At 45.2% G+C, this 19,885-nt stretch overlaps 1 protein-coding gene across 2 annotated transcripts in view; it reads right to left on the bottom strand.

Moving 5' to 3' along the window:
• Window positions 1-12,132: 12,132 nt before the first annotated feature.
• Window positions 12,133-19,885, bottom strand: part of LOC140065300 (uncharacterized) — an 80,159-nt gene continuing 72,406 nt past the window's right edge. For both annotated transcript variants that reach the window (XM_072112894.1, XM_072112895.1), the window contains 3 exons: window positions 19,266-19,415; window positions 14,188-14,331; window positions 12,133-12,380 (listed from right to left, as the gene is read on the bottom strand). In XM_072112894.1, the coding sequence (XP_071968995.1) occupies window positions 12,181-12,380; window positions 14,188-14,331; window positions 19,266-19,415 (494 nt within the window). In that variant the 3' untranslated portion in view covers window positions 12,133-12,180. The remainder of the gene's footprint in view (window positions 12,381-14,187; window positions 14,332-19,265; window positions 19,416-19,885) is intronic.

Raw genomic sequence — 19,885 nt, 5'->3', positions numbered from 1 at the left:
AGAGAGGAGCAAAACAAAGTCTAAGATATAACATTATATGAAAGAAAAACAAGTTCACTCCTGGTCAAATACTAGACCCAGCCTGGTCATTGAGTAGCTACCTACCTGTTTGAATAGCAGCCATAAATAGTAAGGTATTGGAAAAGTACTAGCACCCACCAATAACATCCAGGTCAGGTACTGGTCTCCTTCTAGTGACATGCAGGTCAGGTACTGGTCTCCTTCTAGTGACATGCAGGTCAGGTACTGGTCTTCTAGTGACATGCAGGTCAGGTACTGGTCACCTCCTAGTGACATGCAGGTCAGGTACTGGTCACCTTCTAGTGACATGCAGGTCAGGTACTTGTATCCTTCTAGTGACATGAAGGTCAGGTACTTGTCTCCTTCTAGTGACATGCAGGTCAGGTACTTGTCTCCTTCTAGTGACATGCAAGTCAGGTACTGGTCTCCTCCTAGTGACATGCAGGTCAGGTACTGGTCTCCTTCTAGTGACATGCAGGTCAGGTACTGGTCTCCTTCTAGTGACATGCAGGTCAGGTACTGGTCTTCTAGTGACATGCAGGTTAGGTACTGGTCACCTCCTAGTGACATGCAGGTCAGGTACTGGTCACCTTCTAGTGACATGCAGGTCAGGTTCTGGTCACCTTCTAGTGACATGCAGGTCAGGTACTGGTCACCTTCTAGTGACATGCAGGTCAGGTACTTGTCTCCTTCTAGTGACATGCAGGTCAGGTACTGGTCTCCTCCTAGTGACATGCAGGTCAGGTACTGGTCTCCTTCTAGTGACATGCAGGTCAGGTACTGGTCTCCTCCTAGTGACATGCAGGTAAGGTAGTGGTCTTCTAGTGACATGGAGGTCAGGTACTGGTCTCCTTCTAGTGACATGCAGGGCAGGTACTGGTCTCCTCCTAGTGACATGCAGGTCAGGTACTGGTCTCCTCCTAGTGACATGCAGGTCGGGTACTGGTCTCCTTCTATTGAAATGCAGGTCGGGTACTGGTCTCCTCCTAGTGACATGCAGGTCAGGTACTGGTCTCCTCCTAGTGACTTGCAGGTCAGGTACTGGTTATCTTCTAGTGACATGCAGGTCATGTACTGGTCCCCCTCTAGTGACATGCAGGGCAGGTACTGGTCAGGTACTGTATACATCCCAACTAGAGATGGTCGAATCGATACTAACGAATTTCACTAAAACTTTGATTCGTCACAAATCCGAATTTTGTTCACGGGAAGAAAGTATTTTTTCCCCTTTATTAACAAAATGGGCATGGGCACAATGTGGGCACAATGGGACAGAGAACTCTGGGAAGAAGAAAGGAACACCCTCGATCACATTTGCAGACATGAAAGCCAATTAGCAACCATCAGGCTTATGTGATGTCACAGGCCAATAAAAGTGGGCAGCAATTTCCATTCTCGTCATTTCACACTGAATGTGCTGTATATAACCTCTATCTCCTTGTGTTCAGTAGCTGCTGGATCGATTTTTTTCTCTAAGTCCAGGGTGTCAGTTCTTGTGGTTCTGTATACCCCAAATTTCAAGTGTTTTTTGTTGATAAAGTAAATATCAGGAAATCTGTTTTAAATCAACATCGTTGATTGACCAATATGTCAGACAGGATGATGGCACTGGTCGCAGCACAGTAAGGGGACGTCGCGGCAGGGTTGACTCAGTGAGGCCAGAACTACTGGTGTCATTTAGCGCCAGTGTGTGGATTAACAACCCAAAGGTTCTCAATTGGTTGACTAGGACATCCACTTCCTCCCAAATGACATCTGACATCCAAGAGTCCGTGAGTTTGTCAGATACAACTCTTAGTTGGCATGGCCCAGATGCAGGTCCGTGGCACTCATATTTTCTCAACCAGCCTCTGTCCTATTCATTTCCCTCAACCAGAGATCTAAAAAGTGGTCTGGGCTCAGCACCACTATACAGAAAGGATGAATTCTTTGAGGACAGTGGAGTGAAGAGGTGGGGCAGAGATCCACTGCTTCGTGCAGTAGGTGGGAAAGTAGAGATGTGTAGAGTGGCACGGGAGGTTAGGTTGCACTTGCAAGTAGTTAGGCTGTGTATACTGAGACCAAATTCGAAGATGTAGCCGATCACACTTGGGAGTCGGGTGAAGCCAGGACTTTATCATCATCGTCGGGGGATGAGAGTGTCAGCTTGCGCGTCACGCAGCGAAACAGGCAGCAATTCGCTACTGTGGCCGTGAGTCAGCAGAATGGCAGCATTGCGAGGACGTGAGCCAAACAGCTGAGGGGTACAAACCCCGCTTCGCAGGTCCAATTAAGCAGTGGCGAGGCAGCGAGGCAGCGGCGTTAGTAGTCACTCAGTGCTGGCGGTCACTCAGTGGTGACAGTAAAATCACCACACCTCAGCGGTGGGGCAGTATATTGTCCACCGAAGCTTGTAGCTGCAACCACGGGTGGCCCAAAAGCATTGAGGACGTAGAACGGGGGAGCACATTAAATGACAATCTCTCCTTGTGTAACGCCCCAATTTGCAAAGACAGGGGCTCAGTACAATGGGACTGGGGCATGAAGAATCTGTCCAATGCCGGAAGGGATAATCAGCGGCTTCTCTAGGCGAACCACAGGATAGCAATGCTGGGAGACCCAGAACTGATAAGAGCAGGGACATTCAGACAAGGAGAAGCTTTGCTCTCACCTAGGAACACTACTCCCAAGAACCCTAGGTGCGGGAGTTTTCCCAGATGCTGTGGATGGACTGGACAAGATGAAAGAAAGTGCTCTGGTGAGGCAGAGATTCTCCTGTCTTCATCTGGAATGTTCCTGGGGAGATAGACAAGCTCTATCCAATTGCACAAGCTCCTCTGCAATAAGCACGAAAGATGACTGAGGTGATCTTTGGAAGACTGGAGCCAAGCGGGGCAGACGGCGGGTCCTGACTTGCGGTTATGCCAGACGTCATTCTTCAAAGTACTCAGTAAACTGGATGTCTAATTGAGTGGCCAGAGAGATCATTTCACTCAGCTTAGATGGAAGGTCCCGTGCATAAAGGGGACCTTTATTTCAGGCAAGCTCAGAAGCCAGGTTACGAAACTGACAGATGAGTTCAGCAGGGCGGACTCAGCAGAAGAAACTCGGGCTGATTCCTCAAAGACGGACTGGAACTCGTCAAAGAAGGTGGTGATATTAGGCATGAGTAGGCATGAGTTCAATGTGCAGGGAGCACTGAGTGTTAAAGCCCCTGCACAACTTGGGATCCACATTAGAGATGGGCAAATTTTTCTGAAAAAACTTGTTTCGACCCTTATCATGGCAAACCACGTTAAAAAACAGGTATTTCCTGGCTGCAGAGAGACTGTAGGGTATTGTAGAACGTTGTGCCATGCTCAATTATGCATAGGGAGCGTGGTTTGGGCTTCAAACAATGCTATGACAGCATACATAGGACAACTTCACCAAATAAGCGAAGTGGGAACGCAGCCTGACAAGGAAATGTCTGTGCCGAAAGCACCGAGCTGAGGGCCAAGATCCAACTATAACATCAAAGAGTGCACTCTTTTTACACTGACATCAGATGATTCCATAGACTACAGAACCTGTTCTGTTAAACGCTGATACATGTAGAAACACCCCAAAAGAGTGTAGAGGGTGTCGGCAGTAATTTTGATGATTTTGCCCTTCTGACAATTTCTGGAGGTTGCAGCAACATTGTAGGCCACAGAGTGACTGCAATATGAACACCTTGAACAGGAGGATGGTCAGCTTCTGCACCTTAGGATGGCTGGATGCATACAGTTGACTCTTTGTAATCACCTCATGCAACGACTGCTGGCGCCATGGGTAGCGAGGAACAGGAGCATGTGGACCGGGAGATGTTGTAAAAAAAAACAGCTCCCTTCAGCAGAGGTGCTAGAGTATTGACTGGCTGAAATGGCATGTGTGCCAATAGGTGCTGCTGCTGTTGCTGCGGCGGCAGGATGGACCAGCAAATCTGAGTCACGTTTCTCCCAGGCCATTGGATAGTGATGCTGCATGTGTTGACGCAGGGCCGTGGTGCCAACGTTAGATCCCTGGCCACGCTTCACTTTCTGCCTGCAGATTCTACATATGCATACTCTCAGCTCCGGTGGGCAGACTGGGATAATCCTACGCTGAGGACCAGAGTGCCATTCCCGGTGTCCGTCATACCTTCTGTGGACTCTCCCAAGCAGCTGGCAGGCTTTCCTTCTTCAACAATATCTTCAGACACTTACTCTGCATTTGTGTTGTTGTCTGCTTGGACGATATTCTGGTGCTTTTCTCCTGACCTACACTCTCATGTGATCCATGTCCGGCAAGTTCTCAGGCGCCTTAGGGCCAATCACTTATATGCCAAGCTTGAGAAATGCCAATTTCATCAGAGTAGTCTTCCATTTCTGGGATACATCATTTCTGACAAAGGACTACAGATGGATCCTGCCAAGTTGTCTGCTGTACTTCAGTGGTATCACCTCCAGCTCATGAGGCGCATTCCACCAATGTCTATGAGGTGAAAGAGGTCCTTGGTATAAAGTCAGTCAGAAGGAAGCGGTTCTTTCTTGTTGACTGGAAGGGGTTTGAGCCAGAGAAGAGGTCCTGGGAGCCCGTAAAAGACAAAATCCTGGATCCTGGTTCCTCCAATCTAAAAAGGAGGGGGAGAGAGAAGGGGTAGGGTGTACCTCCGTGTGCCCCATCCTCTAACTCACCTGTCCCTGCTCCAGTAGCGGTCCCTGCGATGTCCATGCTCTGGCACGTCGGCTCTGTAAAATTTTAAGACGAGTGCGCCGCTAATTGCCGCTGCCCAGCTGCCTGCCCTGATGAATTTCAGCCCCTTCCTATGTCTCCTTCTGGATCTTTGTGCTTCCATGCCTGAGAGAAAGCTGTATTCCAAGCCCTCTGCGATTATCCTGATTTCCTGTTGTAACCTCGATTCTGTTCCTTACTCCGATTCCATGCTGCCTGTCCCAACCTTCTGCCTGTCCCCGACCACGAGTTTGCCTTAAGTTTCTGTACTACGCCTTGGCTGCCACCAGGGACAAAGTCGAGCCTGTAGAACAACCTGGTGGCACCACGCCACAAAAAGTCCAACCTGCTTTGCGGCGGGCTCTGGTCATAGACTCCGGTCCCAGGTGTCAGATTATGTCATTGTCCGTGGTGGTAGAGAGGAACCACTAGGACTGATCCTGACACAGGAGTATTATATAATTTGGTGTATTATATAATTTGGTGTATTATATGACTTGGCTGATGGGAGACTTCCCCGGGCCTTGTATAATTGTTAGAATTAAACAGACCCTGTGAAAGTTTTAGGATGTGCGAATTTAGTACTCAATATGAAATAAAATAGTTTATATCAAGAGATTTATGTGGCCAAAGGCTTCTTGGAAATGGATAATTTTTTCTGGTAACGTCAGGATCCAAATGGTTTATATTTATGTCCAGTTTTAAATCCAATAATAATAAAATGAACTTTAGCTGTATTCCTATGTTAGTACGTTTTGATATACATGCCAATGATTTTTCCAATATGCTATTGTGTGTGAGTATATAACTGTCATTTCTCATGTTACCACCCAAAATCCTTTACAAAAGAATCGTGAACCCTCCTAGACTGGTGGTGTATAAAATAAAGATACACAGAGTTCCAGATCAGAGCTCCGTTGATGCAACAACATCTTGGTTGTGTCTATTTTATTGGTCGAAGCATTTATTTAGTTAATTACTCTCTGTCTGATGATTGAACCTGTAACATTTTTGGAGGCCCCAGCAAGATCCTGAAAGAGAAGACCCTCAGTCCAGGAATGCTGATCCTAGGTAAGTGAGCCATTGACTCAATGCTGTCCTATTCTGAGGGGTTCTTTAATAATAATAATAATAATATAAATAAATAATAAATTAAAATAATAAAAGCCACAGAAGCCTATATCTCTTCTGATTGGACATTTTTATTCATCAGAAATATTATAGGAGTGTAAATGTGTCAGAACTCACAAATTGTTCTGATGGGATCAGGTTTCAGCTCATTTTCTGATCCTGAGAGAGCTGGGTGTGTCGGAGTGATGGATGGCTGAGCCAGTCAGTACTGGAAGTAGTGTCCATTACTTCCTTATATTCTGCCCATTCCCTTCATTGGGTGCTGGTTATTCAGTCTCCTGGGTCCTCTAGTGCTCTTGCCATTGCAGTTCTTGCTATTCTGTGTATTGACTTCTGCTTTGACTTCTATTTCCTATACAATTCTGTACCTTTGCCACCATCTTGGTTTTGACCCAGTTTGTTTGACTCCCGTTGTCTGTCTGTATCTGTTGTTTGTCCCTCAGTATTGTTTATCTCCTAGTGTGACCCCTTCTTCCTGTCTCACTCTTGTGTTGGTTTCTGTGCACCAGTGTGAACACTGGTCTATTCCTGTATTCCGGTTACCTGTCCTCTCCACCATCCAGCAGCTGCCAGATGAAGTAAGTCTTCCCCGTCATCTTGTAGGGTCACTCAGGAACCGTCAGTTAGGTTCCTGATAGTGGGTTTGCCCTTGCCAGTGCAGCTTATCTGATTTAGGCAGTGCCTTAGCCCGCAGGGACATCGCAGGGTGAGTTTGCCACCACTTACTTAGTCTGACAGCTGGTTGTGGTTGTGCGGTTAATGGACAGGTACTGACAAAATGTGTATATGATTCATAGATGTGATATTTTTTATACCATTTTTTTATACCATTGCAGGTAAAGATACAACAAGGAATCCTTGTTTATTTAAATTTGGCCACATTTTATATTTTACATATTTCACATTTTATATACTCTCCCCTATTGGATAACCTAGTCAGTTACATTTTAGGAGTATAAATAGAGATTTACATGCAAGTCACTCATAGTATAGTATAGTAAAGGTACAACGGAGGAAATATATAACGATTGTTAGTTATCAATTTATTTATCTGTGTATTGTTTTATCTATTTCAATACAGGGGTTTTATGTATTAAATATTATTACAAAAATGCTGTATCTTTACTTGTATCTTTACTTTTTTTTACATTTTAGGCTATGGTGTCAGCCGATTTCTGAGCACAGTTCTGATCTGTTTAATTTAGGCAGAGTATTCTTATGACAGTCTGCTTTGTGTGCCATTTTTCATATTAATCATTGTAGTGTAACTTATGTATACTGCACATGCTCACTGCTATGTATCTCATGTATGCTGCACATGCTCAGTGTGTTAAGTATCTCATGTATGCTGCACATGCTCAGCTTGTTATGTATCTCATGTATGCTGCACACGCTCAGTGTGTTATGTAACTCATGTATGCTGCACATGCTCAGCGTGTTATGTTACTCATGTAACCTGCACATGCTCATTGTGTTATGTAACTCATGTATACTGCACATGCTCAGTGTGTTATGTAACTCATGTAAGCTGCACATGCTCATTGTATTTTGTAACTCATGTATGCTGCACATGCTCAGTGTGTTATATAACTCATTTATGCTGCACATGCTCAGTGTGTTATGTATCTCATGTATGCTGCACATGCTCATTGTATTTTGTAACTCATGTATGCTGCACATGCTCAGTGTGTTATGTTACTCATGTAACCTGCACATGCTCAGTGTGTTATGTAACTCATGTAAGCTGCACATGCTCATTGTATTTTGTAACTCATGTATGCTGCACATGCTCAGTGTGTTATATAACTCATTTATGCTGCACATGCCCAGTGTGTTATGTATCTCATGTATGCTGCACATGCTCATTGTATTTTGTAACTCATGGATGCTGCACATGCTCAGCGTGTTATGTTACTCATGTAACCTGCACATGCTCAGTGTGTTATGTAACTCATGTATGCTGCACATGCTCATTGTATTTTGTAACTCATGTATGCTGCACATGCTCAGTGTGTTATATAACTCATGGGTGCTGCACATGCTCAGCGTGTTATGTAACTCATGTAAGCTGCACATGCTCATTGTATTTTGTAACTCATGTATGCTGCATGTAAAATCTGCTTGGTTTTGGGGTGCCAGTTAATATTAAATTAACAACAATATTCAATGGATCTTTATAGGGGATTTATTAAGGGTACAATACAGGGGAATACACATAGAGGGTAAACTAACTAAGGGACAGAGAGATGGTGGGGAAGGAAGTGCTCTAACTAAAGATCTGTATACCATCTTATATACATACACACGTATCCCACACACACTTGCCCATCATCCCACCTCCACCACTGTCTTGGCCAATCCAATGATGATGTAGAGTCAATATATTCTTATCACACAAACTTGCAGGACAAGTAACTTGAGTCTTTGTTTCCCACAAGATCTGCAAGAATCCCCAGGGGCAATGACAAGCAGCTGTCCTCTGTGTGGTCAGGATAGCCCCAGCCTCCAGGTGTAATAGCACAGTCCATTGTAATCACATGCAGCTGTCTCTGCAATCTTTATTAGGGGCAATGTAGGCATTTATGGCTTAGTTCTTCCTCTGTCCACAAAGACCCTTACACTGTCTCAAGCCACATCATGTCATATTTCCAACACTGCACATGCTCAGTGTGTTATGTATCTCATGTATGCTGCACATGCTCATTGTATTTTGTAACTCATGTATGCTGCACATGCTCAGTGTGTTATATAACTCATTTATGCTGCACATGCTCAGTGTGTTATGTAACTGATGTAAGCTGCACATGCGCAGTGTGTTATGTAACTCATGGAGCGATGGATTGAGATGCAATTAAAGGAATCAGCGCATGACATGTCGAGAAATTTTAATCAGCATTCACGGGTTAAGTGAAGGTCTGAATTGTAGGTGGTGATGTTTATAGATGGACTAGTGAAGTCATGTACAGGGGAGGACTTACAGTGTATTTGTAAGTAAAACTACACCTGTGTGAGCCAGTCTAATACCGGATATTGAGGAGAAAATGTGGAAAGATTTTTGCAAAAAGCGAGTTCACGTGGAGCGCTATTAGTAATAACTTACCCAAACTATGAAATATACCAATGTTGAAACCAAAAGAAGTTTTATCAAAAGAATTTAATGTTATTTTAAAAAATAGTTAAAAAGTATATAAATCTTACAAACAAAGTCCAAATGACACGTTTCAGGTCGCAGACCCTTTCTCAAATATAGGACATAAATGAATGATCATATCAGTATTGCAGTCTTTAAATACAAGATAAGTGTGTACTTACAGTTGCGATGCTGTGCGGTGAATGGGTAGGGAAAATGGCGCGAAATGCGGGTTTTTGGCACGCCGACGGCAAGGAGCCGGGTAGCGCATGTAGCGCATGTTTATTCTGGACAAATAAATTCTCAATTTTTGACCAATAAGGAGTGCCAAGTTATCTTTTCTCTATATATATAGTGTAGTAACCTACTTGTGCACCCGTATACTCCGAAACATTGAGTGACGTGTATTCTTTCCAATTTCGTTTTTTTGGGGCCGGCGGCAGAAGTCCCTGAGTCCCCTCCTGGATGATGTGTATAATGCAACTGATTGCGGAACAGAGGACAGAAGGCCTCAGCTCTAGTGCATTAGTGGTGCAGTGCATGGCAGGAAGAGTGGCAATCGGAGCTGGATCGCTGAACCAGCAGTGAGAATCGGATGATGGGCGCAGCAGCAGCAAGCAGTCCACTTCAGATGGAATCTGGTGAGGGAGTAGATTCTTTGATATTCACTATGGCCACGGCCGTTGGAGCAACTGTAGGATCAGGTGAGGCCACCACTAATGCATCCATACGATTCTTGGGGATGGGTGGGTCAGCTTACACTAGAAGGAGTGAATACATTATTAATGGGCTCAGAGCAGCTGTTAGGGGCGCAGTAAAGCGCGGGTACCTGGTCTCCGCCAGCAGTATGACAGCAAGCAGAGAGTCAGGTGGCCCCGGGCAGGTCAGTGGGGAAGGTGATAACCCAAGGGGTGGACGCTGGGGGTTCTGTAGCAGAAACAGCAGCAACTGGGCCTGGGTCAGCAGTGGCATCACCATTGGTGGTGCTAGTGGCGGCAAGTAAGCAGGTGGACGATGTCTGGATGGTGGACAGCGCCAAAGTGGAAGTGTACGTGTGCTATGCGGGCTCACTGGGGAATCATTTAAAGCCATAAGTGCGGGAGCATATTTGGAAGGGGGAGTACGTGGAGATTTTCTCACTGCTCCCTTTAGAGAAGTTTATCTTAGAGGGGTTGAAAGCAGAGGAGAGCATGAAGGAAGATTGACGGCGTCATAGGCTTATACCACAGACGTTCTCAAGTTGGTTGCTATATTAGCGCAGCAAAATTGTACGGGTTTATTTTACTATTTAGACTCTATCGGTGAGGCATACAGAGGGTAATGCATGGCTACGCTATGATGAGTAGTTTCATCAGCGGAAAGCCATCTGGCGTTAAAGTGGGATCAGAAGGACATCAATTTGAGGAGGGTTTTGTATCCCGTGTGAGTTACGGGAGGAGTTGCAGGAACCACTTAACTTGGCTTCCACTTTAGCTCATCCAGAAGTGGTTAGGGACAAGTTATGGAAAGAAGTTGAATTGGGGCAGGTCACGGGGCCGTTTGATTCAGTGCCCATTCAGTGTATCTAGTATATGCTGCACATGCTCAGTGTGTTATGTATCTCATGTATGCTGCACATGCTCAGTGTGTTATGTAACTCATGTATGCTGCACACGCTCAGTGTGTTATGTAACTCATTTATGCTGCACATGCTCAGTGTGTTATGTAACTCATTTATGCTGCACATGCTCAGTGTGTTATGGAACTCATGTATGTTGCATGTGCTCAGTGTCACGGGTGGTCCTGCGATCCCCGTCGCGGATCGCGGGCTCACCCGTGCCGTCAGTCCCCCGCCAGCGCGCCGCAAGCGCTACTTACGGGTCCCGGCTCCTGCCCCACCGGCGTCGGCTCCGTCCGCAGCTTCCTCGTCCCCTTCGGCTGTGCGCGCGCGTCCCCGACAGCTAGGGCGCGCGCGCGGCAATTTCTGTAAATTTAAAGGGCCAGCGTGCCACTAATTGGCGCTGGCCTTTTCCCTTTAACTATTTAACCCTGCCTCTTCCTGTTACCCTTGCCGGATCTTTGTGCCTTGCGCCCTAGAGAAAGCTGTATTTGATGCCTTGTGCTGTTCTTGAGATTTCCTGTTGTGACCCCAGTTCCGTTTCTGACTACGCTCCTTTGCCGCCTGTCCTGACCTGTTGCTACGACTCTGACTACGAACCTGTGCTGCCCGTCCTGACCTCCTGCCTGACCCCGACTACGAGATTGCCTGCCTATTCTGTACCTCGACCTTGGCTGCCACTGCGGACAAGTCACGCCTGTGGAACGACCTGGTGGTACCACGCCGCAGCAAGTCCAACCCGCTTTGCGGCGGGCTCTGGTGAAAACCGGGTGCCACTTAGACTCCGGTCCCAGGTAGTGGCTTGTGCCATCGTCCGCAGTGGTTCAGAGGATCCACAACCTCTAAGCCTGACACTCAGTGTGTTATGTAACTCACGAATGCTGCACATGCTCAGTGTGTTATGTAGCTCACGAATGCTGCACATGCTCAGTGTGTTATGTATCTCATGTATACTGCACATGCTCAGCGTGTTATGTATCCCATGTATGCTGCACATGCTCAGTGTGTTATATAAATCGTGTATGCTGCACATGTTTCATTTACTAGCCAGGCCCTACCTAACAGCAAAGCCAGGCTTCCAGTGCAGTTTGCACAGCTTCAGGGCTATCACCCTTCTCTACAGGTGACACATTGACAGTGTTTGTGGAAGCAGCATAGTCAGGCCACCCCAATCCCTGGCAATCTGTTTGTAAGTCTTTCTACACAAAATTGGTCTTCATACATGTCCTCCAGAGAGTCAGTGCTTTCTATATTGATGTGTATGGAGGGTAGCCATTCTTTATTACAATGTCATGACATGTAGAGTTATCATTACACCTGTGTTATAGACGTTCTTCGGAATGATAGTGATGATGATCTGTGCAGATTCTGAAGCCAATGTGCCTTCTATTGGGCAGACGTGTGATGTCACATTTATGTTATACTGTTACAGTTTCTACTTCTCTCCCATTCATGTGGCAGAAGCTGAGCTGGAATATTAAGCGCAAGCACTATACATATTATACACATTCTATACACTATACACACAGTTCAGTGACTCCTCCAATAACTGTCTTTATTTTGAGGGATTATCCGGAGCGTCTGATACTTATTGCATTACTGTAAACAGTGACATTAACACAAAGAAGCCAAACAGCACGATAGGAGGGTGGAAGCTGCTTATTCCGGGAACACTACATAATATCGTCTCCTGTATAGTCCTCTGGTCGTAGGTCACTGATATATTTGCGTTGCTACATAGACCGGGGTCAGCACAACCGCGATGAAATATAGTCCTAGAGTCAGGTCCTGTAGATAAAAAATAATGATGGAAATTACTGAAAATACAAAAAATAAATATTTATATGGAGTATTTCCACAATCTACTAACTCAAGAATGTAGTTATAGAGGGAACGGAAAGTATTCAGACCCCTTAAAATTTTTCAATCTTTGTTTTATTGTAGCCAATAAATTTTTGCTCATTAATGTTCTCTCTGTCCCCATCATATAAAAAAGAAACTGAAATCTAGATATTTTTGCTTATTTATTAAACAAAAAATAACCTGGATTATCCCCTGGTGTTAATTGTTCTGTATTTGGCCCTTGGTGATAAGTATTCAGCCCCCGGTGATGAGTATTCAGCCCCCGGTGATGAGTATTCAGCCCCCGGTGATAAGTATTCAGCCCCCGGTGATGAGTATTCAGCCCCCGGTGATAAGTATTCAGCCCCTGGTGATAAGTATTCAGCCCCCGGTGATAAGTATTCATTCCCCGGTGATAAGTATTCAGACCCTGGTGATAAGTATTCAGCCCCCGGTGATGAGTATTCAGCACCCGGTGATGAGTATTCGGCCCCCGGTGATGAGTATTCTGCCCCTGGTGATGAGTATTCGGCCCCCGGTGATGAGTATTTGGCCAACGGTGATGAGTATTTGGCCAACGGTGATGAGTATTCGGCCCCTTTGCTCAGTGTTGAGTAGAAGCGGCTTTGGAGCTGGTGCAGCCAGTAGTCTTCTTGGGAAGATGCTACAAGCTCCTCACCCCTGGATTTCAACCTTTCCAATTCCCTCAGGTTGGATGGTGAACATTGGTGGAGGCCATTTTCCAGGCTTTGACTGAGCCACTACGGAATGGTCACAGAGAAGTTCTGAAGCCTCTGCTGTGTTATTTTAGCTGTGTGCTTAGGATCATTGTCTTTTTGGAAGGTGCGGAACAGTCTAAGTTCCAGAGCATCTGGAACAGGTTCTCATCTAGGATAGCTCTATTCTTGGCAACTTTCATCTTTCCTTTCATTACACCCAGTGGTCCTGACCCCCCCCCACACACACACACAGCCTGATGCTGCCCCCCATGTGTCACTGCTGGGATTGCATTTGGCAGGTAATGAGCAGCGCCTTTATTTTTCCACCTTGGGCAGTTCTTTAGTCCTCATGATTCACATGTGCTCTGACATGAATTGTGAGCTGTGAGTCCTGTTTGTTTCTGTCAAGATGGGGGAAGGGTGCACATTAATGGGTAAAAAATGAAGATTTTTCCTCTTACCAATTGGTTGCAGTAAAAAAAAGAGAGAAATATTTAAAGTGGTCTGAATACTTTTCATGCCCAGTGTAAAGATGACATGGAGGCAGCCAGTAGACACGGGCTGTGGGTTTTATGTTGCCTCCCTATTGTTATCTTAACTACTGTTTTGCATCACTTTACAAATTCCCCACAAAAAAATCAGACTAAACTAACTAAAATGTTCAAGCTGTGCACATGTTGTTCGTGTTATGGGCTATCTCCTAGGGGTTTATAGAGTATGGTCCAAAAACTTGTGATCTGGTTTGCCTTAGGAACCCCAGTTCTAGTTTACATAAGATCGTAATCATAATGTTCTGCTTTTTGCCCTCTGGTCAGAACCGCACCTCTGCTAGAGTTTTTCCTGCCTAGAGCTCAGCTTCTTCCAGACTAATCTCTCATTGATTCTGCGGTGCAGGACCCACCAAAGCCTCTGGACTACTCAGAGATGTATAGATTTGATGACTTTGTTACAACAAAATTTAGATCCAATTTTGGGTGAATACAGATTGGGAAAATGTGCTATCACCATTAGGATTAGCTAGATAGTTATGTTACCGTTCATTATTTTCATTGTGCTGGTAATACACCTCGTTGCATCCCCGGTACAAGCGACGCGTTCTCCATCTTTACAGCTACCGTGTTCCGTAAAATAACAAGATTCACAGATGTGCCCATTGGTTTTGTTGCTTTTGGAGGGAACTAGATAAAGAAATGCATAAGTATTGAAGATTAATCTGCCATAATTATAAATATTATAAAAGGGGAGGTATGAGAGGTTTGGAGGTTCTCCATCACAAAATGACTGAAACTGCAAAACAATTCTAACCATGAATCATCAATACAGCTTCCAAAATTTTGCTCAGCTGCAAACACTTAATCTAAAAGTTACATCGCAAGATAAGAACTTGTGGAAATAATAAATAAATATTGCCATATTGCATTATCTGTAGTGCGCTCATCTCCTAAGCTCCAATTCTAAATTCCAAACCTAGTTACACATTAAGCCATGAAATCTCTGTAAGGGCTCTGATACATCCCACCAGGAGACCTTAGTTCAAATGAGGCGTGGCTAATCTTACAAATATTAGGAGCCTGGACTTACACACTTCCCCGGTCCATTATGGGGTGATAGAGAAATGGGGATCCACTTGATTGTAATTAATTGTCCTATTGTAAAATATTTCAGTTGAAAGTTATTAGTAGAGATGGGCGAATTTCTTGAAATTTGATTAGACCTAATTCGGTGAATCTTTTGAAAAAATTTGATTTGACCCAAATCGAATCATGACTAGAGATGAGCGAGCACTAAAATGCTCAAGTGCTCTTTACTCGAGTCAAACTTTTTCCGATGCTCAAGTGCTTGTGTCGAATAACGAGCCCCATTGAAGTCAATGGGAGACTCGAGCTTTTTTCGAGGGACCAATAAATTGTGTCATTTTATTGAGAAATAAGGAAGTCAGTCCTGTTTCTTCATTTTTTTTATTTAATGGAATATTTGTGGAACTTCAAAAAGGAGAATGACCCGTGTTAAACATCTGCAATGTGTTCTTCACACATATTGTTCTTCACATACTATTGTGAAGAACACCTTTCTGTACTCATGTCTTCTGATAAGTTAGCAGATGTACGGAAACATGGTGTTCTTCACTGTGTTCACTGTGTTCTTCACTGTTCTTCACTGTGTTCCTTAAGTGAAAGCTCATTCTCCAGCAGGCGAAATACTCGTCTGAGCAAAGAGCCGTTTCAAGTACGCTAATACTCGAATGAGCATCACGTTCAGACAAGTATGCTTGTTCATCTCTAATCATGACAAATCACGTAAAATGGTATTTCCTGGCTGCAGAGAGCCCGTAGGGTGTTGTAGAACGTTGTGCCATGCTTAAATATGCATGGGGAGCGTGGTTTGGTCTTTAAACAATGCTGCGTTTTAGTATGACACGCACATGACAGCCTGCACTTTTAGAATTACTTCACTCTTTAATTCCATGGGCTTTTCCTGGGGTCAACTTCACCAAATAATTGAAGTGGGAACACAGCCTGGCAAGGTAACGTCTGTGCCAGCTTGAAAGGACTGAACTGAGGGCGAAGATCCCACTATAACATCACAGAGTGCACTCTTTTTACACTGACATCAGATGATTCCACAGATTACTACAGAACCTTTTCTATTAAATGTGGAAACGTAGAAACCCCACAAAAGAGTGGAGAGGGTGTCAGCAGTAATTTTGCATTGATGTCACTGATCATTTTGCCCTTCTTTTCATCTGTCAGTGTCCGCTTTCAATCCGTCAATAATCCTTCAGTATTGCCAAAGCCAAAAACAAACAGGAGTTCATCCCAAACAGAGATGGCCAGTAAATGGGATACTTGCATGTCCTCTGTGTTGTGTATCCACTCCTGCTTTTGGATATCAATCCTGAGGCTTTTCATTCCTTCAGACAGATGAAATGAAGGGGAAAACTAAACATAGTAGCAACGTCATAGAGCGGTGGAGGGTGAAAACAGCATTATCAAAATCACAGGGTGTTCCAGGGAGAAAGCGGTCAGATGGAGGCAGCATGAGTAGACCGCAGAGTGGCACAATGACAAATCATGGAGCTGGCGGAAACATGGTAGGCCACAGAGCGGCACAATGACAGAGTGTGGGGGTGGCAGCAACATGGTAGGCCACAGAGTCATACAATGACAGATTGTGGAGGTGGTGGCAGCAGCAGCAGGAGGCCAGAGTGGTACAATGGCAGAATGTGGAAGTGGCAACAACATGGTAGGCCACAGAGTGGCACAATGACAGGGTGTGGAGGTGGTGGCAGCAGCAGCATGAAGTCAGAGAGTGGCACAATGACAAATCCTGGAGGTGGTAGCAGCATGAGGCCACATAGTGGCACAATGACAAAGTGTGGAAGTAGCAGCAGCAGCATGAGGTCACAGAGTTGAACAATCAAAAATTCTGGAGGTAGCAGCAGCATGAGGCCACATAGTGGCATTTTGATAAAGTGTGGAGGTGCCAGCAGCAGTAGCAGGAGGTCACAGAGTGGCACAATGACAAGGAGGTGGGTGACAATTTCAGTCCCTGGTAAAGATGGTGGGAGGCAGATGGAGCAACTGGCAGCAGATGTGTGGCATCAGGCGGATGTGTGGCATCAGAATAGTGGCTGAGGCAGGTAGTTAGAATCCACAATTATTTCCCAACGTTTAGGGAAGGCGTCATGGCTGATCTAATCTGATGCATAAGGCATTGGTGTTTTCAAATCTTGGCTGATCCAAGCCTGATTCATCTTGACAAAGGTCGGTCTCTCCACAATTTGGCCGGGCAGGACAGCTTTTATACTGCAAACTCCGCAAGTTGCAGTCATGCATCAAGTTTGGCTGCCCAGTAGTCCAGGGGATCCTCTACTGGGGGTGTTAGAGTGCTGTCCAAGTAGGCCACCACCTGCTGGTGCAGACTCTGCTCCATTTCCTGCTGCTGGTGGTGGAGGCTACCCTGCTCACTAGGCTGGTGATGGAAGCTGCTCATTAAGGACTCCAGACTTAAGCTGCTGCTGATGGAGCTGCTACTGCTCCTACCCCCCCCCCCAGCTCCCCACAGCAGCCGTGGCAGTAGTACATGAGCGATGACTGCCTGGAATCCCTTTGTCAGACCTGACAGAGGATGGACAATGGTGCACAAAAGCAGCAACCACCTGTATTTTCAGTATCTCTCTATAGTATGCCAGTTGCTTCCACCCTCTCGGCAGCTGGAAAAAGTCACCCATTTTTGACCGGTAGCAGGAGTCCAAGAGGGTGGAGAGCCCATTCGGCTGTCACTAGTTAGGCAAAGCAGCATGTTGAGGGCCATCTGCTCAAGTGACTCTGAGGGACTCCCGGCCTCCATCTTCACTGTATACTGCCAATGTGCTTCTGGGTCATCTGCCTTGTCTTCTACCTCCTTTGAATGCTCCTGCTACTCCTCTCTTGTCACCTAAATGACAAGAGGCTGGTTGAGGACAGATAAGCGTCGCTGACCTGCACCTGGGCCATGCCAGCTAAGGACTCTTTGCTGTGGTTGTCAGATGTCATCTGAGAGGAAGTGGATGACCTAGTCAACCAATTGACAACCTTTGGGTTGTTTATCAACACACTGCCGCTAGATGACACCGGCAGTTCTGGCCTCACAGAGACACCTTTGCTGCGATGTCCCCCTACTGTGCTGCACCCTCTGCCTGCTCCACCTGCCACCTCTCTGTCTGACATATTGGTTAATCAACTAGGTTCATTTGACTCAGATCTACTTTATCTACCAAAAAAAATGCTATTTGCGGTATACAGATCCCACAAAACGGACATCCTGGGATTGGAGCAGAAATCACTAGAGAAACTATGTGGATTTTACAGATTTCTTACTATTAACTTCAGCAACAAAGAAAACCTGCTATTTGGGGTATACAGATCCCCCAAAACAGACACCTTGGGATACGAGCAGAAATCACTCCAGCACAGTACAGTAGAAGCAGCTGGACGCTACAGGCAGCACATGCAGCATTATATACTATATAAAAACAGGCAGGCAAGTCCTACTTACCTTCCGGTGCCCTTCGGTATCCAGCGCTGCTGTCACTCCGGTCCGTGCGCCATGTAAACAAACATGGACGCCGGAGCAGTGCTGGACCTGCGCTGCTCCGGCGGCCATGTTTGTTTACATGGCACCTGGACCGGAGTGACAGCCTCGCTGGATACCGGAGGGCACCGGAAGGTATGTAGGACTTTATTTTTTTTAAAAAGCCGTCTCCCGGCCACTTTTAGTTTTTTTCAAGAACTCAGACAACCCCTTTAAGTGATAAGATTGGAAATGGTTGCCTGTTTTTATAGGGTTGTGTGACATCATATAAGCCTGCCGATTGCTGATTGTCTTAAAGGTCTGAACATGTGATCGAGGGTGTTCCTTTCTTATTCCCAGAGTTTTAGAGTTCTCTACCCCGTGTAACATACTGTGCTCATACCCATTCTGGTAATAAAGGAGAAAAAAAAAACTGCGCCGACGAATCACCGTAAACTTCGGATTCGTAAAAAATCTAATTTCCCTGAAATTCGGACCGAATTCCACTTTGTTCTAATCGATTTGCCCATCTCTAGCTATAAACTTTAATAAGAAGCCACTAATGGGCAGGAACAGACAAATTGGCAAGTGAGTATCCAAACATCCAAGAACATTTTAGAACATCTAATTTGGAAGGCAATTTCAAAAGAAACTTGATGTAAATATAGAACCAGAAATTTAAGAAAGGAAGGGGCCAATGATGGTGGACCACACCACTGCTGTGGGGCTCTTGGGTCCATATAAATTGTGGACCTCGTAGTTGTTGCACGTTCTAGTTAGAGGGCAGCAAAAGTTATTGGCTGCTCCATAATGTCTATGAAAAAATAATGCCTGACGTGGGGGAAGCAACGTATAGTAGGAAACAATGTATAAAGGGAAGCAATATGCTCAGCGCTGTCTAAGAGGTAAAATGTCTTCAAGTACAAATTCAGTCCCCATGTACCAGTCACCGAGGGAAATATCTGCTGAACTGATAGCAAAACTTTGCTGTTAACTTTTGTTATTTTAAACATTGAATTGCATTGAGGAAATACTCAGTAGATAAAATTTGGGTTCTTACCATCCGGTATTGGGGAGATGCAGTTATCAGTATAACAGCAGGAGGTATTTCGGGAGGAAATCATCAGGGTGGAGGTTATGGTCCCCGCAGTCTCACACTCCAAGGAGAAGCCGCATCTCTTCATCATCTCCAAAACGATCTTTCCTCCTGCTTCATAAAATAAATTAGATAAATATGTGTCATTATTAAAATCTGCAAATAGAAATGTACAAATTGCAAATAAGAGTTCCCACACAGAAGACATGACACATCCTCTATATACTACACCACACAGGAGAGATGACAATTCCTCTATATATTACACCACACAGGAGAGATGACACATCCTCAATATACTACACCACATAGGAGAGCTGACACATCATCTATATACTACACCACACAGGAGAGCTGACACATCCGCTATATACTACACCACACAGGAGAGATGACACATCCGCTATATACTACACCACATAGGAGAGCTGACACATCATGTATATACTACACCACACAGGAGAGCTGACACATCCTCTATATACTACACCACACAGGAGGAGAGCTGACACATCCTCTATATACTACACCACACAGGAGAGCTGACACATCCTCTGTATACTACACCACACAGGGGAGATGAC

Source organism: Engystomops pustulosus, chromosome 6, assembly GCF_040894005.1.
Source record: "Engystomops pustulosus chromosome 6, aEngPut4.maternal, whole genome shotgun sequence".
NCBI classification, from domain to species: domain Eukaryota; kingdom Metazoa; phylum Chordata; class Amphibia; order Anura; family Leptodactylidae; genus Engystomops; species Engystomops pustulosus.
Note: the sequence above shows the minus strand (reverse complement) of the source record. Positions and strands in the feature narration are given on the sequence as shown.